Source organism: Chrysemys picta, chromosome 18 (genome assembly GCF_011386835.1).
Source record: "Chrysemys picta bellii isolate R12L10 chromosome 18, ASM1138683v2, whole genome shotgun sequence".
Classification (NCBI taxonomy): Eukaryota; Metazoa; Chordata; order Testudines; family Emydidae; genus Chrysemys; species Chrysemys picta.
In genome coordinates, this window is record NC_088808.1 from 7,835,876 (window position 1) to 7,862,613 (window position 26,738).

At 45.5% G+C, this 26,738-nt stretch overlaps 1 protein-coding gene across 1 annotated transcript in view; it reads left to right on the top strand.

The window, feature by feature from the left end:
- CACNA1B (calcium voltage-gated channel subunit alpha1 B) overlaps positions 1-26,738 on the top strand; it is a 509,994-nt gene that overhangs the window by 360,554 nt on the left and 122,702 nt on the right. The window contains exons 20-23 of the mRNA XM_065571905.1: positions 5,177-5,239; positions 17,772-18,593; positions 24,239-24,456; positions 26,531-26,657. Coding sequence (XP_065427977.1) covers positions 5,177-5,239; positions 17,772-18,593; positions 24,239-24,456; positions 26,531-26,657 — 1,230 coding nt within the window. The remainder of the gene's footprint in view (positions 1-5,176; positions 5,240-17,771; positions 18,594-24,238; positions 24,457-26,530; positions 26,658-26,738) is intronic.

The window sequence follows — 26,738 nt, forward strand, 5'->3', positions numbered from 1 at the left end:
GTTAGAAGGTAAGTACATGTGTGGATGGATTGTTGGTTGGTGACAGACAGGTGGTTTAATAGATGGATGTAACAGAGATCTGAGTGATGTATAAATCTATCCACACTGAATTTTTTTCTTTGAAATTTGTGTTTATAATTTTAATAGGTCTTTATTTTGTAAAAAGGCTTTATTTGATTTTGTTCTCTTAGTTTTAAACTTACTTTTCAAAAAGCATATTTTAAAATGAATGTCTATCATAACTGATGACCTGAGTATAAACCAATACTATGAAAATGTGTTTCAAAAGTCCCTCTGCCTGTGTCAACTAAAATAACTCTCTTTCTTTCAGTGTTCTGTAGAGAGTGTGTTCTGGTTCAAGTGTTTTCTTAGTAATGTTGTTCATGTTAGCAGAATGGTTCTCAATGAACATTGTAGTGTGACTCTTAATATGGTTTGTTATTAATTTGGTGGACCTGTCCTTTGGGTTCCTAGAACCTACAGAGGTGGCAAAACCCTCCTGGTGTTCAGTCTGGTAAAAAGTCATTTCTATTTTCCCTCCCTTGTGTTTAAACAGTAAGATACTGTGCTCGCTCCTTTGCTTCTATTTCTTGTCAGTTTTGTAACATTTATGCTGTAAGTGGGAGCGAATCCTGCGCCCCTTCGTCTAATCCTCTTCACTCCTATTTCCTCATCTGATCAAAGTCTACATTTTGGAAACTCCTCATCGTGCATTTACACTACAGTGGGTGGCAGCATCCTCATGCATTACTGCGATATGTATATACTGTGCATTTGTTTGTATGTGGAGTTGTACATGTGTCTCCATATGCCTGTGATTGTCTGTACTTGTCCTTTTGCTCTGCTATGGAAAATAACCTCATGTAACAACAGCTAAGCTCCAGGAAGAATTCAGTTTACTGAATCAGTTCTAGAACTTGCTTTCTACGCTACAAAAGTTAGTTGCTTCTTTAGTAGGTCAACCTAATTTCAGTGTATTAAGTGATATCTTAGAATTTTGCAGATGCATAGGATTCAGTGCAAACAAGGATTATTTTTTGGTTGGTAGACGGTAAAGTCCTACTACTGAACCTTGAAACTGTTTTAATAATTTATTGATCTTTGCAGTCAAGTAAGGATATCATCTGTCTCATAACTGACTCAGAAGGTGCTATATTATAATACTGCATCTATAACTGGGAGAGGCAATGAAGTAAGTTATTGTAGCTCGTGGTTTGTTGATCTTTAAGGATGTCAGTGGTTCAACTTCTACTCCATAAAAAGGGCTAATAAGAGTGGATTGATTTGGCCACGACTTGGCTTTTTTTTTACCTGGTGAACTCTATCCTGAATAGGCTTATTATTTTCTTTTTCAGGACTGAAGCTGATATGAGACATTTTTCTGTTGCGATGTTTGTTTTAAAACAAGATGTTTGTTTAATCTATGTTTTACATTTTAGTTTTAGCTCCTTATTTTCATTCTGGTTTTGTGATTTTTTTTTTCTGTTTAGCGTTTTCCTTGCTTTATTGTTTCTTGAGGTGAGTTTGGGTTTGTTCAGTTTACCCAGAGTTGTCCTTTGAAAACCTCTGTTTCGTATAGCATTTAAATTGCTCGGCCTCGTGAACTGAGCTCCTGTAATAACAGATGGGACTTGACAACAAGCCATTGGTGCAGTTTCCTTGGTGGCGAAAATGGAGGAGAGAGGGGGAAGCCCATCTTAGGGGAATTCCCCTTTAATTGTAGAGTTCATTAGCTGATAGAACAAGTTACTGGGAGGCAGGAATCAGTGCTTTGTTTCTTGCTCTGCCACTAACTCACGATGGGAGTTGGGGCAACTCATTTAACTTTTCTGTGTCTCGGTGGGGAAAACAGGGTGGTGACTTATTAACTTTGTGGAGTGTGAGGCTCCATTGGTCAATGTGTAAAGCACTTTGAGTCCTTACGTGAGAGGCACCAGAGAAGTGCATCACATCAGGATTGAGGATTAAGGCACAATGCCCCTATTTCAAAATGTAATTTTTTGTAGTTAAGTTTGCTATTTCACAAACCTTCAGTCCCAAACACCACACCTTTGAGTTCCCCCTCCACCTCTTCTTTCCCAGCCAGAGAGACGCACCAATGTCATGTACAAAAGGGGCTGCATTAAACAAAAGCACACACCAGCTCTCTTCGCAGTTCAGTTGACCAGACTGACAGACAAGTTATGACTCATAAAGGAATCTGAAGCCCCACGCAAACACATCCACTGCACCACTGGCGCTCAGAGGCTACTGAAGCAGAACTTGTGCTTAAAATAAATAACCTTTGTATTTGTTTATTCCTGTGTTTCCAATGGGTCTACCTCAAACTCTTCTTGGGGAAAGTCTTAAAACAGCAACTGCAGCAGCAGCAACAGCCAAATTACTAAATTTATAACAACCTGCAAAATAGTTGTGCCTAAGTTGTCACACTGAGTGATTGTTTTTTTCCAAGGTGGTAATGGTTTTGAGTTGTTGCTGGCTTCCAAGAGTCGAAGCATAACATGCTGTACAATAGGTCTCCAGCTGGAGATTTTGATGGGAGCGGGAATTGATATAAAGGCTGTAACCCTGTATGGAGTGATAAGGAGACAGTTTCTCCTTGTAGCGGAATATACGGGCCAAATCCCACACTAAGAGCTGTCTCTAGGACCGACCATTTTAATTGACCACTTTAAATGACTCCATGTGTTTTCCAGTTAACAACCCTCTCCGTTAGGCAACTGGTTTTTGCTGGTCCCTTATGTAGTTGCTTAAGACTTTTTACTTGTGTGCTCAGCTAAGACCACCTGCTCACAGGTAAACCCTACCAATTGCATTGCTAGCTCTGACCCAAGGGTGCTGCCAACTCATCATAACTTGGTAAATAAATAAAAAGATGTGATGTTAAAATACCAAAGACAGTACATGAAAGAGCGGGTACAGGAGCACACTTCCATCGTTCACAAACACTTCGTAGTAGTCATCTGTCCCTTTTGTACAGGTTTGGGGATGAAGGTCTGGGCGGGTTGTTTTATTTTCTCTTGGCTCTGGAACTCTGTGGTCTGTTCTACAGTCGTCGTTGGGCATGGCTGTTGGTAACCAGTAGAACCCTGCAAGAAATGTGCCTGAATAACTAGCAAATAAAAAGTTCCGTGTACGATGACGTATAGACTAGAAGAGGCGTTCTTTTTATCTTGCCGGCTTGTCATTTCTTCCCTCTTCCTGCTCCCTGAATGTGCTGGTGTGTGGGGTACTGTGACTCTTCCTGTTAGTTGCTTTTTGGCCCTTTTTGTCATGTAACTGTGAATCAGCAAACAGCTGCCCAGAAAGACTCTCTCTCTCTCTCTCTCTCTCATGGTAAGTAGCAGCAAGCAAAACTCAAATACCTCCTCCACTTCGCTTTGAAAAAGGAGGCTGTCTTTGCCCTGTGAGTCTACGTAGTGCGATTTCAGTATGCAATTAGCTGATGGGTATTGCAGAACAGGGATTCCAGCAATGAAGACTGAGAACTGGACCTCTGAGAGCCCTTTTGCAGGACTTGCGTAGTCATGTTTGGCCAAGTACAGGGATGTTTGGCAGCATCATTGTGGGGCCTTCATCCTGCACCGGACCAAATGAGGCAATGAGGAATATGATGATAAGCACAAGTGTTTTGCCAAGGGATTTTGAGATGTGCTTTAAGCAATAAAATGCTTCAGTTTGCCTCTATGCCTCCACAGACACCTTTGCCAGTGCTGGTTCTCCTTTCCCCGAATGTCTGATGGGTTAAGCCATGACTGGTACATTCTCTGGTATCATGAGTTTTCCACCTAGTTTTCTCAGGCCATTCTACTCATACTTTAGACATTTATGCAATTGTAGGATCCTTGCTGGGAGCTTCACTTAACATCCTGCCAAATCAAGAAATAAAGGAGTATCAGCTTTGGTGACCCCATAACAATAATTTCCCTTTAAAAACGTAAAGAGTGCCAGCATCGAAGGGTCAAAAATGCTCCTGTTTGTTTCAGTGCAGTATAAAATATACTAATAATGAAGGTACGGCAAAATAACCATATGATTGTTCCCCAAGACCATTTATTCCAAGCAAAGCCAAGTAAGTGTCTTTAATGATTGCTCCCCCACACAAGCTATCCAATCCCCTATAAGGTAGTGTTATATATACATGCACTTCACCTTGGTCTACTTTTAATTTTATAATACATTAATATGCTGTGGGTTTGTAATGTATATATTTAAAATTCCACCAGTTCATCCTGCCTTTCCCCCCTCCAACCGCATCTCCTTCCCAGGGGCAATATCCTATCATCTGGGCCTTCTGGCTTTATAGTACCAGTTGTTAGCTAAATAAACCCACAAAAAGCCAATGGAAAGAAATTGGTGTTTAAACTGAAAGTGGTAAATTCAGAAAGAGGACGGGTTATATTTTCCACCTCCTGGGAGGGGTCTATAGACAATGTAATGTTGCAAAAACCGAATATATAGAATTATTTTTAAAATTAGAACTAAGTCTCCCTTTAAGTGCTGGAACAGGCAGAAACTGCCCCCCAATCTGTCAAATCCACCCCCACCCCACCCCGGTTAGGGAGTCACACATGTTAAATGGAGGCAAGTCTACCAAATAAAATGTGAACAAATGCCTCTTTATTTCCGTATTTGAGACACAGACATGCTTCCTGTTGCCCATGCGGATGGTATATCCTCAGGGCCAGGCCCTTTTTTCCCTACCCCATGGATGCTATGATAACCTGAGTTGGAATTGGTGGCCTTGTGTCCTTCTCTTAGCTGGAAATGAATCATTGCAGTACATGCTGTAAATGCAAACTCCACCTATTTCTACAAAGACCTCTGCTCTGGGGCCCTGAAGGTAGCTTGTGCAGAGGACTCTGACTATGTGAGTACAGCATAATGCAGCAAAAAGTCTTACGATCATCTTGTGTCTTTTGGTTCACCTTTTTATATTTTCTTTTGGCTCCGGTTTGATTTTCTAGTTGTTTTCCTTTTAACTAGAAGACGATGTCTCTGTGGCTTCCACACTTTCTGAAGCTTGCCCGGGCTCCTTCCAAGATGCACACTGCAGCCTGCATTCGATAGGACACAGCCTGTATGAGTCTCCTCCCGATGTCTTTTATAGTTTCTCTTCTCTCCTTTATTTTCTCACCTTTTTTTGTTTTTTGTTTTTTGTTTTTTGCATGTGCAGTTTTGTAAAGCAAACTCGAGGTACTGTATCTCGCAGCTCGTCAGTCTCCAGCGTAAATTCACCGTGAGTTGCTCTCTGTTACAATATTCAGTAAATGGATTTATGATCTATATCTATATATTTATAAACCTCCCTGCTTCCCACCCTCCTGATGCCTTCCCTCTTCCCTTGTTTTTTCCAAAAGTCATTCACATCATTGTGGAAAACCTCCAGGCCAACATACGGTGGAAGGACTGGAAGGTGTACAGCAGTGCTATATAATGCTTGTGATTTGAGCGTGAGCAACTCTGTAGTGTTTTGTACATTGGGTGTGAATTCCCCTGCTTCTTTCCCTTTTTCCCTTTTTCCCTTTTCTTCTTTCTGCCCTTCTCTTTGTCCTTTCCTTACTCAGTAGTTTTCCTTTCCTTTCCTTCTTACTTTCTTCCTTGCCCTCTTCCCTTGTTTTTTGGCCTGTCTTGTTCTCACTTATATATTTTTTCCTCTGTGTTATTTATACACTGGGCTAATGGGTTTGATGTTCCACCAGTGTTTGCACTTTTGGTTCAGGAGGAGAATGGGGCCCCACCATGAGCGTGCTCTTTAAAATGAAAGCTAGAAGGGGAGAGTTTCAAAGGGAGCCAGCTTCTGGAAACAGGACTCAAATGGGACAATGTTTGAAAACTCTGCCTAAATAACCCTTGGAAATTTGTTATGATGAGCAGACAGGCTCCTCCACCCCTTCCTGGGGTATGAGTTTAAAGCTCCAATGTATCCTAGAATTTTGCAAACACAGTGGTAGACCCTTCAACCGTTCCATCCACTTCCCATTAAAAATCCCACCCTCTCCGGGGCTCATTGTGAATCATGAGTAGGCTTCAAAGGTGCACGTTGCAGGTTTGTAGAAAATATCTTTGATCCCTTCCACATCATGCGGTGATGTTTGTCATCAACACATTGAGTGTCTTTGGCTTATATTACACTTTTATCATTTTGTGTTACTTTTCTACGGTGTAATGCTCTTGGGAAGACTAGCTAGTGCAGTTCAGACACGGAGAGCCAGATCCTCAGGTGCGTCATCATAGTAGGGCTCAGCGCACCTGAGCAGTTGGGAAACAGAAGGCTTTCCACCACCTTTCTGCCCCTTCCTCCCACTCCCTGATTCCAAGTGGCATCTCAGGTCCGGTTTTGCCCCAGGACAACTTAGAGATGTTTGGACTGGTTTCTCCAATCTCTGTTCACTTTGTGCCAGGCTGGAAAATTCCCCCTGTGTAGAGGGAATCTCTGTTGGTGCAAAGTTGGTGGAGAGGACTGTGCTGCCTCCTGCACCAGTTGCGATGTCTGTCTGTTGTTTAGTACACTGGAAGTCTCTTGCAGGAGAAGGGGAGGCAGGTGGAAGGGAGAAGAAAGGTGGAGGTTTGGCAGGGAAGGGGATGTGGTGAATTGAGTCGATGCCTGATTCTCTGCTGGTGTGGGACTCTACGCCAGCAGTGTAAGTTAAAACGGCACCAGAGCAGTATAAAGCAGCTTTCATGTTAATGTGAACCAGGCCCGTTAGCTTTGAATTTGACCCATATTGCCCATCTCGTGGAGACCGGTGCAGACTGCACTTGTAAAAAACTGAATCTGAATGACAAGTACACAAATCACGTGAGTTGCATTGACCCTAAACCACTTCACACCTGTTCAGTCATGTAGTGGAGCCTTCAAGCAGGTGCAGATATAGTTTATATCCACGTTAAGGCCCCTTCACACTACCAGAGCAATAAATGTGAATCAGGCCCATTGTGTAAAAGGCAGATCTAGAATTTTGAAAGTTTACCTAAGTCTGCATTTCTTTCTCTATACATATCTGCAGTGCTTTCCCCCAGCCAAATACTTGTTTGGCTAAACAATTCACCGGATCCCATAGGTAGCTATCACTCGCCAGGGCTGGCTCCAGGCACCAGCGAAGGAAGCAGGTGCTTGGGGCGGCCAATGGAAAGGAGCGGCACGTCCGGGTCTTCGGCGGCAATTCGGCGGCGGGTCCCTCAGTCCCTCTTGGAGCGAAGGACCCGCCGCCGAATTGCCGCCGAAGAATGAAGCGGCGCGGCTAAGCTGCCGCCGAAGTGCCGCTGATTGGGGCTTTATCTTTTTCTTTTTTTTCCCGCTTCGCCGCTTGGGACGGCAAAAAAGCTGGAGCCGGCCCCGTCACTCGCTATATGTTACATGTTGGATTTCCAGTATCCAGTTTGTACCAATAAAATCCCCTCTGTACCTAAACTTGAAGGACTTGATTCTTAGTTATACTAAGGCCTACACACAGTTTTGGCACCAATATAACTATTTCGGCTAGAGGTGTTGGTTTTTCTACTTAAACAGTTAAATCGGTACAATCTTCCCCCCCCCCCCCCAGTGTGGATGCCGTTATACCAGTATAAAGGTGCCTCGTAGCTAATTCTCCTTCCCTGTGGAAATATTTATACTGGTATAAGATACCTTTATATCAATATAATTGCATGTTCTCTAAGGGGATTCAGCCATTTTAACTATACTGTACAAAGGGGAATAATTTTTAGACAAGGCCCAAGGCCATGCTCTAGTCATGTGAAGTACAAATAAAACTTATTTCCACCTTAACACTGCTTTGCATTGTGAGAGCAGTTGAAAGTGGCCTTAATATACCTAAGAATTAGGCCCTGAGAATCCATGGTTACTGAATGGACACACAAAAAATTCCCACTGGAATTTAGATATTTTTTCAGTATTCGGTGTTTAATTTTCTCCCGCGGGAATTTGTTCAGTTGAAAATTGTAAGTGGCAAGAAAATCAGGACAAAAATATTTGAGGTAGCTTCTTAACAAAAAGATATTAAGGCGAGTGACCTTCGGATGTCATTTTCAAACCTTCGTGTTGTAATGAACTTATGGTACAAACCCTGCAACCAACAAAAATCCATGTTTGGTTCACTTGGGAAAGAAAAAGAATTAAACATCTATACAAACAATTCTTTTTACTTCTAAAAAGTGAGTCATCGTTTGAATAAAATGCACGCTGAAAACTGGCAACTAGCTGCTTTATAAAGTGTTAACACACAGCTAAGTGCACAGTTATACTTAAGGTATAAGTCAAAGGCAAAGTGCCTTCAATCACCCCAGTCACAGGCATCTAGGAAATATGATCAGTGTTTTACATATTCTGTTTATATTAAGATGGGCAACTGAGTCCCAGCCTATGTAGTTACTCACTCGGTTGGGATTCTCTTTTGATGAGAGGTATTTGTTTGTAATAGCACCCATGATGCATCAGTCTCATTCCAGACATAAAAGACGGGGTGATCTCAAGTCATGTTGTAGAAAGGGCCAACATTTCAACCCTGGGTCCCTATGAGATTAGACATCTAACTCCATATTTAGGCAGTAAATAAGATGTTTAGAGGTGCTGAGCACATGCTGTTCCCATTATAGTCAGTGGCTGAAGATTTTGACTAAGGAACACTACTGCCTACTCAACATACAGCTACAACAGCACTTGTGATAAAGGTCATTTTTGCAGTGGATTCACATAGAATATGAGGGTTGGAAGGGACCTCAGGAGATCATCTAGTCTAATCTCCTGCTCAAAGCAGGACCAATCCCCAGACAGGTTTTTTTTTACCCCAGTTCCCTAAATGGCCCCCTCAAGGATTGAACTCACAACCCTGGGTTTAGCAAGCCAGTGCTCAAACCACCGAGCTCTCCCTCCCCCTAAACACGTAATATGGAGGGGGGTGGGAAGAAAGGAGGACATGAGTCTAAAGTGCTATCGTAGGCACACTATGTAGGCGTCTTGGAAGTCTAGCTGGGAAATTATAACTGCTGCTTTGTCACATTTAAGCCTTAGGGCAAATTCTGCCCATGGTTGCAGTCAGTGCCCATTGACGTTAACAGAAGTTGATGTTCTTGAAGCAATTGCTTCTCTGGTTAAAGCCATAACTGCATGATTCTGCAACACCCATCCAGGAGGGAAATAAAAAAGCTTTAATATCTCCTGGTCCTCAGTTGCCATCCAAATCACTGTTCACCCATATCACTTGCTTCTGCCTGAATTCACTATCCATGTCTTCTGTTTTATCTCCATTCTCACAGCAAAAAGCTTCATTGCACTAAATTGTTTTGTTCTTATCAGAACCTATGAGTTCCTACCAGGATTTAAGCCAGAACCCGGTGTGGGCTGTGCAGTTGTTCATAATAATAGCTGAAGTGTCTTATTGAAATTATAATGAGTGATGTAGAGAAAACAACTCATTGAAAAGGAAATGTCATTTGACTGGATTTAGGAGGACTTCTGTGCACTGAATCGTTCAATATGTTTAAGCTAGATGTGGTGTTTGTTGAATCAGGGTTGAAAAGTGCACTTTTAACTTGCTTTTAGTAAAGAATTTTTCACCCCTGTAATTTATTACTAAGTATGCAATTACTTTATCACAGTGTGTACCAATGGTACCAAAATCACAAAGTCTAACGAGAAATCTAATCAATATGGTATGAGTGTGGTGACTTGGAGTTTTCTTGAGGTTAGAATTTGCTAAAAATAGTAGACTTCAGTGTATACTAATAAATTAATACATGATCATATAATTTGACACTGAGTAATAGGCTGTGGCATGCATGATGGTGCATTTTATTGAATCCAGATCCTGCAGTTCTCCTTACTCAGGCAAAACTCCTACTGATTTCAACAGAAGTTCTGCTTGAGAAAGCTTCAGGCTTTGGCCTTGAGGACTTTGGCTGTTTGAAGATGTAAATGAATGGACGACACCATTCATTTTGGTGTTCGAGGCTCTAGCAAATTGCACTAGAGTGTGGTTTATTGCTTCTTGTGAAATTGAATTGCTGGAGAGACTGGCTGGCTCGGGGAATTGATGACGAAATACTAGAGCTCTCCTTTCTAGTTTACCAATCCATAAAAGCCCTGCTCTATAATCACCCAAAGTTGTTACCATCTTAAAGATTGCTCGATAGCCTGCATGAAAGGAGTTGAGGTTTGCTTTCTTCTTCTCAGTGGATAGGTGTCAGTAAGAGATGGACTGGATCATCCAATAGGTTGTTGTTGTAATCCTCTCCCCCAGGCGGTCACTGGATTGCTGAGGATACAGTACTGAAAGTGTGCTAAGTATACAATGACCATAGGGCAAGAGTTTAAGCCACTTCAGCTGATGGACCTTACAGATTCTAGTATCTGGCAGTTCCTCTGATTGCCCCAGAGCCTTCCAACCGCTGCTGACGTATCACCCTCCAGGCAGTAGAGTGAAGAACAGCAAATGTACTACTTAACGCATTCACCATAGTGGTCTCCGTTGACCTCTGACAACTCATCTGATTCATTACAATATCTAGTTTCTGTGAAAAACTGCTATCAGAACTTGGCACAAAATTTGATGTTTGTTGGCAGCTTCAGCAGCGAGACCAAGAACTGAACGTGCCATGGAGAACAAATTCTCCAGGCCAGGACTAAGACATGCTGGCAGGACAGCATGAGAGAGGTCAGCATTTGTGCTTCCTGAGCTGTAACTGCTGTTTGGACAGAGGACTCCAGCCCCCAGAACTACCAGCCAAATGAGTGCCCTTCACCCCCCCTATTTTCATATTTATTGTTTTCTTCCAACGAGTTCGAAAGTGAAATAGCATTTTTATACGAGAATACTAAAAGTCAGGCTCCTGTATTTATTGGTCTGTGTTGATCCAGGAAGTTGACATTGTTGACAGTTTTAAAGCCATTTCATAATTCAATTATATGCTTCGAATATGAGTTTAATAGAGAATTCGAGCTGGTCACAAATCAGAATGTTCAAAAACTGTTTTTGTCCTGAATTCGGACAAAAAGTTGCAATATCAAAACTTTTCACAGAACAGAAATTGTAATTTTCAATGGGCTAATGTTCATATAATGTTAGAAGGCATGGCTGGCCGACACCTCCTGTGAGGTTCCATGGTCATAGGACTTCCTTGATGTACCATGGCAGTTCAGCCTGCAGGAGACTGCGATGTATCATGAGAGACGTGGTCCAGCCAGAGAGCGGAGCCCATAGACACTCAAACTACAACTCCCAAGAGGCAGTGCAGGAGCTGAGGCGGGCAGAGATTTAGTGTTGAACTCACCAGGAACAAAAAAGTTTCAGTTGGGTTTAACAAACCCAAATGGTTCAATTCGGGTCAACTCAAACCAAACTGAAATACTTGTTAGATTTTTTTTCCCATAGAAAATCAGAACATTTAGGCAAAATTGAATTTTTTTCTAAAAAAAGAAATCCAATTTTGATTTTGCGGAAATTGTGTTTTTCATCAAAAAATATTTCAACAAAAATTTCCCCAACAGCTCTAATCAGAAAATACATTTCTAGGATATCTAAAACATATAGGACTAAATTCTGGAGTTCTTATACAGCGTTTATTCCGTCTATACTCAGGTAAAATTCCTAAAGACATGAATGAGAAAATATGTATGATTTATTATTCGTTTTTATTCAAGTGGTTTATTTTAAACAGTTGTTCTGGAAGGTAATGGTTCATATCAAAGAGCAGCACTCTAAACGGCTGTGATGAAAATGCCTCAGCCAATAAGAAAGTTGCTTGTTCTTAAATGTGATTTAAAAAAAATACCAAAAAGGAATGCACTGTACTTTCTTGAATAATCTAGACTGTGATTGGTTGATATTTCATTTGTAGTATTTTTAATGAGGAAATAGAGGAGTCACCGGTCAGGAAACTGATAGGTTAACATCAGTTTTATTTGACACAATGTCTGTTTTGTACAGAGAAATGTAAAATTATCTGATTATAGACACTGCTTTATTGTTTGGTAGTCAGTCTCTGAATCCAAGTAGAATTGATGACGTTATGCAATTAAAATGCGATAATCATAATAGCTGCCAATCTGTTTTGTCATGTCAGGCCCTGGGGGACTGAAGCTGTGTATATTGGCGATACCACTATAAAGAATTGGAAGAGCTTTGTTGGTAGGGAACTGAATAAAGGCAGTGGACATTGGGGTTTAGGGAAGAGAGGTGGATTCATGAGTCGATTTTTTTCCTCTGATGAGGAGGTCTGCAGACAGGGCTGGCTCCAGGCACCAGCTTACCAAGCAGGTGCTTGGGGCGGCCACTTCGGACAGGGGCGGCACGTCCAGCTGTTCAGCGGCAATTCGGCGGACGGTCCCTCACTCCGGCTCGGAGCGCAGGACCTCCCGCCGAATTGCCGCTGCAGATCGCGATCACCATCGCGGCTTTTTTTGTTTTGTTTTGTTTGGCTGCTTGGGGCGGCCAAAACCCTGGAGCCGGCCCTGTCTGCAGAAGGAATAATATGGAGATATTGATTTAAAGCACCAAAGCATCAACAGTACCAACAAAAGATGTGATCACAGAGTTCATGGTTGCACCTATTAGTTTAAAGAACCATTTTGTTTAGTTCACACCCGACATAGAAATATCTGCTGCTAATGCTATGTTTAGTATCCTAAGGGGATTTTGTGGTAGCCCCATCACTTGAGTCATTTAAAACTGAACTAGACAAAGCACCAGAGAATGTGTTATAGGGAATAACTGTACATTAGCTAGATTTTTCCCATCTCTTCTGCGATTCTTGGTGTGCAACGCACATGAACTGTATCCTCATATGGTAGTTTAATGATACTATGTTTTGTCTTAAGGTGACTGCTATTGTGCCATAAATAAGTCTGGTGAATAAGTTCAAAAGCCTTCCTCTCTGAAGAAATACAACATCAGAGAAGCGGCACGCAAATGTGTCTGTATTTCAGTTACCGTGAGAACATGTGGAAAGCAAGAATCAGATGCATTGAACTGGACAAGCAGAGGACATAATTCCCCTAGCTGCTCGAGCTTTTGCTCTGAAAAGCTTGAAATACTGTTCCTGGAGGGACCAAACTATTCTATTTCTTTATTCCCATTTCCCAGCCAGGACCCAAATATGCACCATCCCTTGCTCCTGATGTTCTTGACTAGTTTGGGTGTGATGATTAATGGAGGGCATGCTTCAAACTTTGCAGAGAGTGTCTATGCTTATCTTCATTTTTTTTCCATTTCGTTCCATAAAATAAATGTAATCATTACTTCCAAACCTCACTGCTAACTAATTCTCTTGCTCTTTGGCTTGTTAGTAACAAAAGCTAGTGGCTGGCAATGCATTTTTTGTGGGGGTGTCACCCTTTGCTAACTGTCAGTGTCAGTGGTGTGACCTCAGTATTTATAGATTCTGAAAGGTTTGGTGAGTCTGTAATTTTGCTGTCCCTGTTAAGGAAGCAAATTTTGCAAAATAGACTTCATTAATATGCAAATTACTATGCTCCTACAGGTTCCCAATGGTGTATGTTCTTAGCAGCAGCTTCAGCTCTCAGTTGTCCATAGTCCAAACACAATGGAACACCTTGCAACTCTGAGATGATTGCATTTTTTTAAATGACTGTTTTGTGTTCTTAATACATGTGAAAAACAACTAAAAAACAAATCACGCTGCCATTTCCAGAGCATCTGCTTCCTGCACTAGTAGGTCACTGACCTGCAACTTACACAAGGGGAAGATCTCAAAACCTACTGCAAACACCACCATATAGGGGCTCTAACTGGGTAGGAACCATAAAGAAAGCCTCTGAGATCTCAGAGGGCCGTATCAGGGTCGGCTCTAACTTTTTTGCTGCCCCAGGCAAAAAAGAAGAGCGCTGCCCCACCGTAACCGCCCCCCCCCCCCCCGGGGCTGCGCCGCCCAACCCCAGTGCCGCTCCAGGCCGGGCCGGCCCAGGCCGCCCAAACCCCCGCCCGCTCTCCCCAGCGCCGTGCCACCCAAACCCCCAGAGCGCCGCGCCACCCAACCCCCCCTCAGCGCTGTGCCGGGCCACCCAAATCCCCGGAGTGCTGGGCCGCCCAAACCCCCGCCCTGTGCCGCGCCAGGCCGCCCAAACCCCCACCCCTCCAAGCACCGTGCCGGGCCACCCAACCCCCCGCCCCCCTGGAACGCCGCGCCGCGCCGGCCAAACCCCCGCCCTGCACCGCGCCAGGCCGCCCAAACCCCCGCCCCTCCAAACGCCATACCGGGCCGCCCAAACCCACCCCCCCCCGGAGCGCCGCGCCGGGCTGGCCAAACCCCCGCCCCCCTCAGCGCCGCGCCGCCGAAACACCCCCGTGCTGCCCGGCCGAAACAAAAAAACAAAACACAACAAAAAAAAAACCCCTCGAGCGCCCCCCCCCCGCCACCCCAACATTGGCCGCCCCTTCTGAGGTGCCGCCCCAAGCACGTGCTTAGTTGGCTGGTGCCTAGAGCCAGCCCTGGGCCGTATGCATGTTCTCAAAGTTTCATAAGCCACCACACGGGCAGGAAGTCATACCACTCAATGGCACAGCCATTCACCGATTCAAATCCAGCCTAGGTTGGTAGGAATCAGACGTCTCTACTTGATGATGACTCTCAGTCTGTCTAGGTTTTTACCTGGCACCCCTCTCCATGCTATGAGTGCTTTAGGAATTTGTGTGGAATACATTTGGGGGGGTCTCAATCCAAGTGCCGTTGGAGAGGTTACATCACAAATAACAACCACAGTCGCATTGATTGTCCGCTTTACTAGCCATGGGCTGCGAGGGCCTCAAAGACAGAACTCCCCTCTGGAGATGGTCCCGCCGAGTCAGGATGGCAGCGCACTGGAAGGGCGGTGTGTGTGGGAGGGCATGGTGCTGCTGCCCGAGCTATTTCTGTTCTGTGGATAGATAGAACACATCAATCAGCGTTAGGGCTGTCACCCAGCCCTCAATTAACACATTATTACGATGTGTTATTTTAGTGCTGACAGCATGCTCTGTGCTGTACAAGACACTGAAGAAAAAATCGTCCTTGCCCCAAGGGCTTTAAAATCGAATGAACGGTATCAGCTCAGCAACATCGTGCTGCGTGCACACAGTAAATGACACTCCGTGCATAGAAACGCACCGAATCATGTTCAAGCTTTCTTGCTGCTTTCCCTGAGCTTGAGCGTCACAGGACAGATTCGCTCCTTAGCACGACCTTGTTTGTGGGCTTCCGTAAAACTCTAGGATCTCTAGACCAAGCACACGGCAGAACAAGCCATCTAGAGTGACCAGACAGCAAGTGTGAAAAATCGGGACGCGGGGGGGGTAATAGGAGCCTATATAAGAAAAAGACCCAAAAATCAGGACTGTCCCTATGAAATGGGGACATCTGGTCACTCTAAAGCCATCCCCGCTGTCCTTGGGACCCCAGACTATTGGTTGCAGCCCCCACGCTGGTGGATCCATCCCAAGACAGTCAGGAGATGCTCTGGTGCTGTCTCTTTCCCGGGAAGCTTCTGCCTGAAGGTGGCGTGTCCTGATTTTAAAATTGCCAGCCCCTCAGGTGAGAATTGCCCAAGGATGCAACTACTTTTGTAGAGGCTGTAGTTATATAGCTGTGAATTGAGAGAGCAATGCAGGTGTAGGAGCCATACCGAGTATCCCACACTTGCTTCTCAAATTCCCATGTCAGCCAGCCCATGTAAGGAGGCAGGGTGCGGCCGGTTGGGTATCTTTGGGCAGACACTCGGGGTTGTCAGTTACAGGAAAGAGTAGGAGGGCTCTCCATGCCTCCCTTTCTAGTTCCTTTTGAGAGCGCGCAGTACTTTAAATGAACCACTAAGCTGGTAGGCCACTGGCTTAAATTGTGCTCACCCTATAGAAAACTCCTTCCAAGAAAAGAGAAGCCTTCAGCTTTGAACTGAGCGATCAGCTGTGTTCGTTCTGATTTTGTGGTCAAATCAGATGCGTCTGCCTGACTGTCCTCATCCCCTCCAAGTGAATATTTACATACGTTTTTGCCTCTTTTAGTAAAACTGGCCGACACCATGCTCAGTAAAACATGGCAGATGTCTGAGATGCAAACCTTTTCCGACATCTCCTGTGGCATGACATAACTCCGTCTGAACGCTGCTTCCCGTAGGGCCTGAGAATGGTGACAGACACTGCCAGTTTGAGTCAGAGCACATAAACTCACACTCTGGTTTGTTCTGTCACTGGAGCAGACCCGAATGAATGTCAAGAAAACAGTTCTGGTTTCCCATCTCCACAGCCTCTCCCAAGGCGGTCAGTCAGCCTCGGAGATCTCCTGTCCCACTGCAGGGGTTCATCTTCCTGCAGTGACTGACTAGGGAAGTCCCAACTGAGATTACACCGTAGAGCTGCAGATCGGGGTCTGAGAGGGAAGAGAGCATTTCCTTTCTTGGCAAGGGGATTTTTGTGAAGGAACCAAGGGCCAGTTCTGTTCTCATTTAAGTCAGTGTAAAATCCAGAATAATTCCCTTGAATCCAGTGGGCTTACTCTGGTTTTACACTGGTGCAAATGAGAGCAGAATTGGATCCCAAATCTTTAGAATTTCCGGTTTAAAGAAAAGAGGCCAACAGGAGTACATCGTCTCCTTGCCTCATTGGTTAGGCAGAGTACTTATCGGCATGTCCTTATTGGCAAGGCTGCCTTTGCTGCTGTTATGTGGTTATAAAGAAGTCCTCATCCCATCTGTGTTGTATCACCCTCCAGATCCTCTTGTGACGGGGTGCAGACTAGCTGTATGTGTCTCACGTGCACCTTTGCCAGACTTGTTCCCGTAGCAGCTGAGATCAATGCCACTTTGGTAATGACTGGCGTGTGCCTTGAATTTTGGATATATCAGAGGCTGCCTCTCCCCCCAAGCGCTAATGGGACAGTTCAGATTGTCTAGGGTTGTTCAAATGACCACCTTTTTTGTTGAAATGTGAGGGGGCTGGGGACAGGGCATTCTGGGTGAGGGCTCCTTGACTGTGGGTTCCACTTCCTGCCTCTGTTCCCCACCATCCAAAATCTATTGAGCTTCAGGTTGCACTATGACAGGGGTAAGCAACCTATGGCATGCATGCCAAAGGTGGCACACGAGCTGATTTTCAGTGGCACTCACACTGCCCGGGTCATGGCCACCGGTCCGGGGGGCTCTGCATTTTAATTTAATTTTAAATGAAGCTTCTTAAACATTTTAAAAACCTGATTTACTCTACATACAAAATAGTTTAGTTATATATTATAGACTTATCGAAAGAGACCTTCTAAAACCGTTAAAATGTATGACTGGCACACGAAACCTTAAATTAGAGTGAATAAATGTAGACTCGGCACACCACTTCTGAAAGGTTGCCGACCCCTGCACTATGAGGTTCAGTCGTTCTCCCAGGCTTGTCCTGGTGATCAGGGATAGACTGTTGGTTAGGGAAGGGGTCAGTGGATGATTTGGCGGGATTTGGAGAGTTACAACGGTTTTCAGGAGAAGTGGCTTTCATTGTGCCAATTGTACACACCCCTAGACCATGGGATGGCCATGTTTTAGAACTCAAAATAGCCCTTTCTTATAGTACCAGTTGTGTGTGGGGATGTCACTAGCACTCTGGTGACCCCACTAGCTTTATCTGCTCATGTGTTTTCCACTAGTCATTCTATCTTCATCCCTATGTTTTCTTTGGCTCAACCCTACAATTCCCTGTCTCGGCTAGAAATTTACATTTTCTTTTAAAATTTCTTTTGGAGAAGTGGAGCCAGACCTGATGCTGACTATCTCCTCATTATTTTTCTCCTCTGTTCTGCAGCAAACAGCAAAACTCCTCCAAATCCAAGTCCGTTTGGGAACAGAGGACCAGCCAGATCCGGATGCACAATTTCCGGGCCAGCTGCGAGGCGCTGTACAATGAGCTCGATCCGGAGGAGCGGGTGCGCTATGCTACCACCCTCCACATCCGGCCAGACATGAAGACCCATTTGGATCGGCCTCTGGTGGTAGAGCCGAGGACCGAAGGGCGGAACGACGTCGGTAAGCTAAGCCCGGTGGACGTTCAGGAGACAGAGCAGGCCAAGGCCACCTCTGCCGACAATGCAGAAGTGCCACGGAAGCACCACCGGCATCGGGATAAAGACAAGATGGGAGAGCAGGAGAAGAGCGACGTGGCCAAGGATGAGAACGGGGAGTCTGGCACGAACAATAAGGAGGAACGGCACAGGCAACACAGGAGCCGCAGCAAAGAGGCAGAGGGGGGCAGCAAGGAAGGAAAAAGCGAGCGCAACAGAAGCCAGGAAGGGGGTAAAAGGCATCATCGTCGAGGCTCCATGGAAGAAGGGGCTGAGAAGGAGTACCGGCGGCACCGGCCGCACCGGCACTCAGCGGAGAGACAAGCAAAGGAAGGCAATGGGACAGCCAACGGTGCCAGAAGTGAGCGGCGTTCACGTCACCGAGGAGGGTCAAGGTCAGGGAACCGGGAAGGCGATCCCGGCTTGAAAGGAGAGAATGGGGAAGAGCCCCACAGACGATACAAGATCCGGCACAGAGCTCTGTCGACGTATGAGTCGGTGGAGAAGGAGAATGGGGAGAAGGAAGGAGAGGCTGGGGAGAAAGATCTTAAGAACCATCAGCCCAGGTAAGTCAGCACTGCACACACAGACCTTGTCAGTATGTCAGCTGTGGGGGACTCACTGCAGTATTCGCCAGTCATTCTCAATAGCACTGTGGGCTCCGAACCCCCACAGGGACAAGAGGACAGAGCCACCCCTCCCCATGCCAAGAGGGGCTGTTCCCCCTAAAGGACAACTTTACAATTTGGTCAGAGCTCCTCTGGTCTATGCTGCCTTGAAGTGGTGTTGAGCTAGGATGTCTCTGGCCTGGCCTTAAGCCTTTCCCTGTCTAGGGCCTCTGGCAGAGTGAGGGTTGATGAAGAGTTGCCCAATTGGGCCCCTGCTCCTGGCATGCTTCCCAGCATGGCAGACGTGTTCATGGTTGCGCCAGCAGAATGAACTGAGCCCCGTTGCTTTTAACAGTGTGTTGGACTACGATTGTATCATACTGTAGTATTTACTTAACAGAGTATTGTTACTGTTCTTATTTATCATTTGCGTTACTGCAGCATGTAGGCGCCCTAGTCATGGAGCAAGACCCCCGGGTGCTAGGTGCTGTACAAACATGGACAAAAAGATGGCCCCTGCCCCAAAGGCCTTGCAATCTAAGCAATTTTGTCACCTCTTCCCAACTGATTTCCCACCTTTCCTCATGGCGAAATGTCCGGGGTGGAGCAGAAAGCTGACTGCTGAGTGAAAGTCATTGTCAGAAACCAGCACAGGTTCCATGCCCTGTGCATCTCACGGACCCAGCCTGTGAAAATGCCAAGCTGTTCCTTAATAATGCGTATACATCCACTCTGTCTCTCTGATGGCCTACGGCATTGTAATGACAGTTTTGTAAGGCGTAGTCTGGGGGCCTGTTGGGGTGTCTAGTTGCCTTGGCTGCCCTTGTATTAATATTTAGGGTTGAATACATCATTCTAGAATGTCACATGGTCTGCATGGGGCAAAATAAGCCCCCAATGGCACTGCACTTTGGAGCCTGTGAAAAGTGTCTCAGTACTAGGGTTTTGCCCTTCTCAGTGGAGATAGGTTTGCTAACTTCTACACAACACAACTGTCACTGCACAGCCATAAGCTCCCCTCCACTCTGGGCACAGCTAGGCTGTATTTTCAAGGTTGTAGAGCTAATTGACAGCATTGGAGGTGAATCTGTTTACAAGTGAAATTACACGCATGCAAACGCTATGGGCCTGATTCTGCTCTCGGTTCAGTGGCACGCCAATGGGCTGTAGCGCCATTGAATTCAGTGGAGTTACTCCTGACTTGCGTCTGTGTCCGTGAGAAGGGAACCAGCCCGTATGTTTGCCATGTTACGGTTTATGACATCAGTGCCTCCTTGCTTCTCAGCCCCAGGGTGTGTCTACACTGCAGTTAGGAGGTGGGTAGACATACACCTCCTGATTGCAGTGCAAAGTTCTCTGGGAGGGTCTGATTCTTCTGTGCCTTACGCAGTCTTTTACACCTGTGCAAAGTGTTCAACAAAGCTGTTCTGATTGGTAATGTTTGCATGCACTTTGCAGAGCTGTAAAAGACTGCAGCGGTTGCAAGGTGGTGGAGAATTAGGCCTTAAGCCTGGTAACCCATTCTGTCCCAGGGCTGCTCTGTGCACTAACTGGCATCACAATAACAAAATGGTTTTTAATTCGTACCTGATGTTATATTGGTGCAAGTCTGCGTGTGGGCAGTCTGATTTTGGAATAAAAGTGTTGTTTCTCCTTTGCTTAAATTGGTAACCCCTAGGGCTGCCTAAGTCCTGTTGAGGTCACCCAGACTCCCCGAACAGCCGAGGATCAGAAGGGTGCAAATAGAGTTGTAGGTTGTAAGGCCAGAAGGAACTAGCCAGCTAGGCCTCCTGCATATCACAGGCCATCGAATTTCACCCAGTAATTCCCGCAGTGAAGTGCGTGACTTGTGGTTGAGTTGGAGCCTATTTTTTAAAAAGACATCTGGTCTGGCCACGATAGCCTCCTACCCTGCGGGCTGTGTCTCTGTGTGCTACGCCCCCAAGAGGCTTAGTGCATAATTGCACGTCCCGTACTTTCACAGAATCGTGGAGTTTAAGGCCAGACGGGACCACCAGATCATCTAGTCCCGTGGTTCTCAAACGTATTCGTTTGCGTCCCCCTTCTTTGTGTCTGTGGTCGTTTGTGCCCCGCTCCCCGCCATACAAGTACATAGACCAGTAAAAACAAATCAACGTGTGACTTTCCCTAAATATTAGGAACAGTAAGGCCCTGATTTGAACAGAGCCAACGATCCAGTGTAATAAGAGCAAAAGCAAACCTGTGAGTGTGGTGCATGCGTGCGCACCGCCTCGTAGCAAACGGATTAACGTACAGATGGTAACAGCTTTGTAGAATGCTGGGTAAGCGTCACAGAAATCCATCGAAATGCACAGCGCCTCTAGAGTCAAATGCACAGCGCCACCTGAGGACTCGCTATGTCTGGAGGAATCAGCTTTGCTCGTTATTCATTGCTGTGAGTAAAACGTGCACAGTACATTTTTTCCCTAAAGCGTCTCACACACCCCCAGAACGCATTCCGCACCCCCCAGGGGAGCCCGCCCTCCAGTTTGAGAACCTCTGATCTAGTCTGACCTCCTGCCCGCCACAGGCCACTCGGAACCCACACACTAAATCCAGCAACCAACAGTAGACCAAAGCATTGCAGCCCTCAGAAGGCTAAACTATCGTGTGCCACAATCGGCTGAGAATAGGAGGGATCTTTTATTTTCTCATCTGTGCAATGAGTATTGTAACACTGACCTGCCACAGGGGGAGTTAGGAGGTTACGTTAGTGAATGCTTGTAGAGCACTTTGGCATCAGAAGGCGAGATGCTTCATTATGGCATTGCAAAATGATTGCTCTTAAATGGTGAGTGGGGAGCAGTGGGGAGAAATCCCTTTTTAGTGAATGATGAAAATGGAACATGTCCCTTGCAGGATGGAACGTTGTTACGCTTAACCCATAGAACGCTGCTTGGTTTCCAGGCAGCCAGCCACAGCAGAGGAGGGCGTGCATATTCAGTGGGCCATATTCTGAGCTATTTTGTGCCTGTAGTAAGGTGGGGGTGTCTCCTGGAGTTCCCCAGTGTGCATTGGGGACTGTACATAGTGGAGGGGTCTATTTCCCAATCTTTTCTTGGTCACCGTGCACCCCCCAGGGTAGCAGAGAGGGACTGAAATTTTGTCTGGCCCTTTTGAAAGACTGTTTCCTCCCCTCCCACTGCACAGCTGCAGATGAGAGCAGGAGAATCTGGCCCCCTGGTCTCAGTTACAGTGTGCTACAAATCCAGAGTAATCCCCATGAAGTCCTTTCAGTGAAAACTTCAGATGTATACCAGTGTATGGATGATCAAAATCTTGCCTTCTGTGTCTGCAGTATCCAGACAGCTTTCATGTCCCAGGGTATTTACGCTGTTGTCAGATCCTTGACAGTTTTGTGCATGTGAATTTCTGTTGTAGTTTGTAAATGAATTTTATTTGAAGCTGAATATGTCTCAGAGTGTCTTAGGCTAAGCACAATAGCCACTTACTACCCTGATTCCATCACACGCTGATTCCTCAGTAGGTGTTCACAGGCACCTTAAAATGGGGATTCCACTAATAAGCACTTAGGGGCTTTTAAGAACATATGTAATCGATCAAGTGGCCACTCACACCTCTCTCAAGCTATTACAGCATCTCACATAAACATGTTCCAGCCCTTTAGAGCTCTTGGAGCCCAATCTTGGTGAGCTTGTGCAGTCGAAATCTCTGCAGGGATTGATTTCTGCACAGATGCGGTAGCTACAGTTTCACCGTTAATGATCTCTTTAGGCTGTTCTTTCTTCCTGTGTTTGATCCATTTGGGAGTAATCCAGGAACCATCCTGAGCCAAAATGTCTCTTTTGTTGTGCTACTTAACAATGTAAGGTGACACTTATGGGGAAAAGGTGGAAACTCCATAGACTGGCTAAGGCTTGAAGTCACTTCTTGCCCCGAGTGAATGTATTTGATTGTAACCGTATCATGAGGCAAATATAGATTTTGGGTGCCCAGCGTCCCCTTGAGGCTCAATTTCTGTGACAGGTTAAAGATTTTTGAACAGTGCCTGAAATCTGAGAATACACCCAAGAGTCATTTACAGCACTTAACTAATCAATCCGCGTGACTCCGTGGGATGCGCTCCATGTATGGGCTAGAAGGTTGTACGTTCACGTCTCGCACTAGCAACTGGGCTCCTACTTGCTGCTGCTTTCGCAGCGCCTTACTAAGGCAGGGCTGCTGTATTAGAAGTGACACATTAAACCCCAGTCCCTTTCTGGGCATTATTCAGCCAGCAGTTAAAGTGCTGGAAAACCTAAGTGCCCTGGCTAATTTTCTCTCATTAAAAATAGCTTCAACAGCCCAGTCTTACTCCGACTGAAGTCAATTACAAACCTCCCATAGACCTCAGTGGGGAAAAGGATGAGTCCATTATGTCCAAGACGATACGTGTGCACGTAATGGCAACTGCATTCAGTGCATTGCTGTTATCTAAGGGCTGCAGGAGAGTACACAAACCATTCTATTCTGTTATGTTTCATTCTTATTAGAATTAATAGAAAACTTAATCACCATGAATCATTTAGAATATTTAATAAAGAAATGAGGAAAGAGTACAAAATTGCCTTTATTGCGCTGCTAATCTAAATGGAAACAAATTAAGTTGGGAATCATTGGAGTGGGCATAGTTCACCTGTGAACCCTGGTAACAGAGTGGAATTGACATGATGATCTCTATATAGTGCACCTTCCAACTGGATCCCAAAGCACTTTACAAATGTTATAGATCAGCCATACCCGCTTTGCTCATTGCTGAAATGTAGCCACTTCTAAAGTGGAACTCAGCAGCTAGTTAACAGCAAAGTGCAACTTTCCACAACAGCTTAGGTCAGGAAGTGAAGAGCACCAGATTGAAATGAAACTTCAGGGAGATGGAATGGAATGTCCTCATTCGCAATCCGGCCAATACAGAGAGGCTAATTTGCTTACTGTTGCAAAAGTGCCCGGTTGGATCCTTACTGCGCATAGCTGGGACCTCAGTTTTACGTCTCATTAACGCAAACGGCACCGCCAGCCGCCCAAAGCCTCCGAACACCACTTGTACAGCAGCTAGCACAATGGGGCCCTGGTCCATGTCTCTGACTAGCAGGCGCCGAGGTAATACAATAATACATCATAATAACAACCTCATGCTTGGATGCTGGTTCAGTCGGACTCAGAGGAGAAAGAGTCACTACGGCTCCGTCTGCACTCGGAGTTCGGTGTGTGATTCCCTGCTCGCCTACACGTACTTGCGGCAGCTCTCATTGAGCCGGTGCTAGTATGAGTACGTACCCACTCGTTTCAGGTGGGTTTGTATTCAGTACCCATGCTGCTGTAGCTATATTGCTATTGATACCTGTGTTAGCTCGAGTATGTGTACGTGAACAGGGGAATCACACCTCTAGGCTGCAATGTGGACGTAGCTTTACTGAATCACTGACGTGTGAGTTTTCCCCAGAGATCTTCCATGTAGAGACTGACCTGGCTTAGCTGAGAAGATCTGACAGGCATATCCTGTGGTGGCCTGGCGGCAGGGCATGGGTTTTCTCCCTGCTTTGGTCTTAAAGAGGTTTATAATCTCTGCTGTTCTATCTCAGGGAAACTCAGTGTGAGATAGAGGCCGGGGGTAGCGTGAGCGTCGTCCCAGTTCATACCCTGCCCAGCACCTACCTGCAGAAAGTACCTGAGCAGCCAGAAGATGCTGACAACGAGAAGAATGTGACACGGATGACTCAGCCACCACTGGACAAAACCACCACTGTGAACATCCCCGTCACCATCACCGCGCCTCCAGGGGAGACCACTGTCATACCAAGTGAGTGCCTTGGACAACCTGCCGGTCTCAATGGAAGTTGGGGACCATGGGCCAGATTTTCAAAAACAGCTCTGCACGTTGGGTGCGGAGCTTTTTTGAAATCCCACCCCTCTGGTGCGCATTGCCACGCTGCGTAGACAAGCCCTGACACCGACTTGGTGTGTTGCTCTTGGGCAAGTCCCTTGGTGGCCTGATTCTTCAGAAGAGCTGAGCCCCCACAACTCCAGCTGAAGTCAGTGGGTGCTCAGCGCTTGAGGAAATCAAGCCCTTTAAACCCTACTGCCTCAGTGTCCCCAAATGAAAGAGAGGGAGATGCTTGTGAGCCTTTAATTCATGAAATGTTTGTGAAGCACTTTGAGAACATCTGAGCACTACAGTGTGTTATTAATACTAGTAGACTGGTTCTCCCCTCAAAGTGACTAGGACCAGCCCCATGTAGCACATCAGCCAATACATCACTATCAAGACTATTGAAACCAAACAGCCTGTCACCCCAGAGCGATGGCCACTTTACCGTGGGGCAGCTGTCAGCCGGGCACTCCAAAAGCTTTTCCTTTATCCAAAGTGAGTGCTAGGGAAGGGACAGCGAGCAGAGTTTGATTAAAGCTTGTCACTCGAAGTACGCTCTAATTAACTAGGGCTGGCGTGCCATGGCTAAGCTCTTTCATTATGACTCAGATGAATGAGAAATTGGTGGATCGTTATTTGTCCTTTTTGAGCTTATATCCTGGATACGACCGGTACAAGGCCCCTTTCTGAAGAAGATGAGAAGGCTGCTTCCGTTTTGACTCTAAATACAGCTTTTTCTTTGTAGTGTCTGATTTGTATCATCAGGCTCCAAGTCTCTTCCCTTCTGCATCTGTGTAAAGGGGTGTGGAACGATCTCCTAGAAAATACCAGTGGCACAGAACCTTATGAGCAGCCCTCCCCATTCCCTGGCTTGGCGGGAGGGAGCAGGGGAAGAAGGGGATGTTCTGGGAGCATGACTGGAGAGCTTTTCTGAGCAAGTCGTCCTAACTTAGAGTAGCCCCTGGAGCTGCTGTAAATTGTGCTGGTAGCTGGGCCTGGAATACAGGAAATGTAATTAGGCTTAAAGCAGTCTGGACTGTGCCTCTTAGGCCCCTGTTTGTACTCTTCCTCTTTACTCTCTTGGCCATATGAGATGTTTAGTAATTCTACTACATTCTGATACTGACGTCTCTTTCAGCCACAGTCTCCCCTAGTTCTTTCTTCCCTTGTGACGTTGACATATATCTGATCTGAGAATTAGTAAGGAATTTACTCTGCATGTTTTGGAAAAGGATTTAGGAGATCTGTCATTCGTTCATGCTGAAATAGCGGTTTGTTGGGGCGGAGGAATAAGAAGTATAGGTTCGCTGGGTAAACCACAAAATCTCAGCTAAAGCATCACAAGAGAATGTCTTTTTGGACGTATGACCTGATTGGCCAGTGCATGCAGCAGCGATTTGGCTAAGAAAAGAGCATGCAGCACAAACAGGGTCTCTGGGTGATGTTTTGGGCATCTGACTTCAGTAACTCCCAACACAGAGAAGTTCAGGCTTTTCTCAATCCCAGAATTATCAAGGCATAGCTACAGCTTGCTTATTTGAGCCTTCCAGATCCCTCCTCGCTGCTGGTTCAGATCCCATGCTTCAAAAGATTCAGGAGCGTGCTGTCAGTTAGGCTCATTATCTGATTCTCTATCCTCACCTACTGGATTCCAGAGCTAGCCGGTTGTTGGGGATCAAATTTCAATGCCCGTCTTGACAGACCCTTTAAAAAAAAAACCCTTAAGATTTGCCCACATTGGAGCATTTCCCAGTCATTTCTGAAATATTGGTCATCAGTGAAGCAGTTAAGGAATAATTTCTTTGTACTGTATATTATACTATAATAAATAGCCATGCTAACAACAGACAGTACGTTCATTGTACTTCATCAGCATGTTTGAAAGCTGCTTTTCTGTATACAAGCGGCCTTGTCTGTATATCCAGCAGTTGAAGAACATTTATGAATGGGATGTGTTTACATTTTTGACCTGTTTGATGCCTGTTTCCTTCAATTCACTTTGTAGTGAACAACGTTGAATTTGAAAGTAAAACGGAAGAGAAGAAAGATATGGAGATTGAGGACTTGACAAAAAATGGGCCTAAGCCAATCCTGCCTTATAGCTCCATGTTTATCTTAAGCCCTACAAACCCGTAAGTCTTCTACCACCATGGTGCGTTTTCTGTCTTGTGCATGTGTGTGTGAATATGCAGAGAAAAATAATGTACATTTAC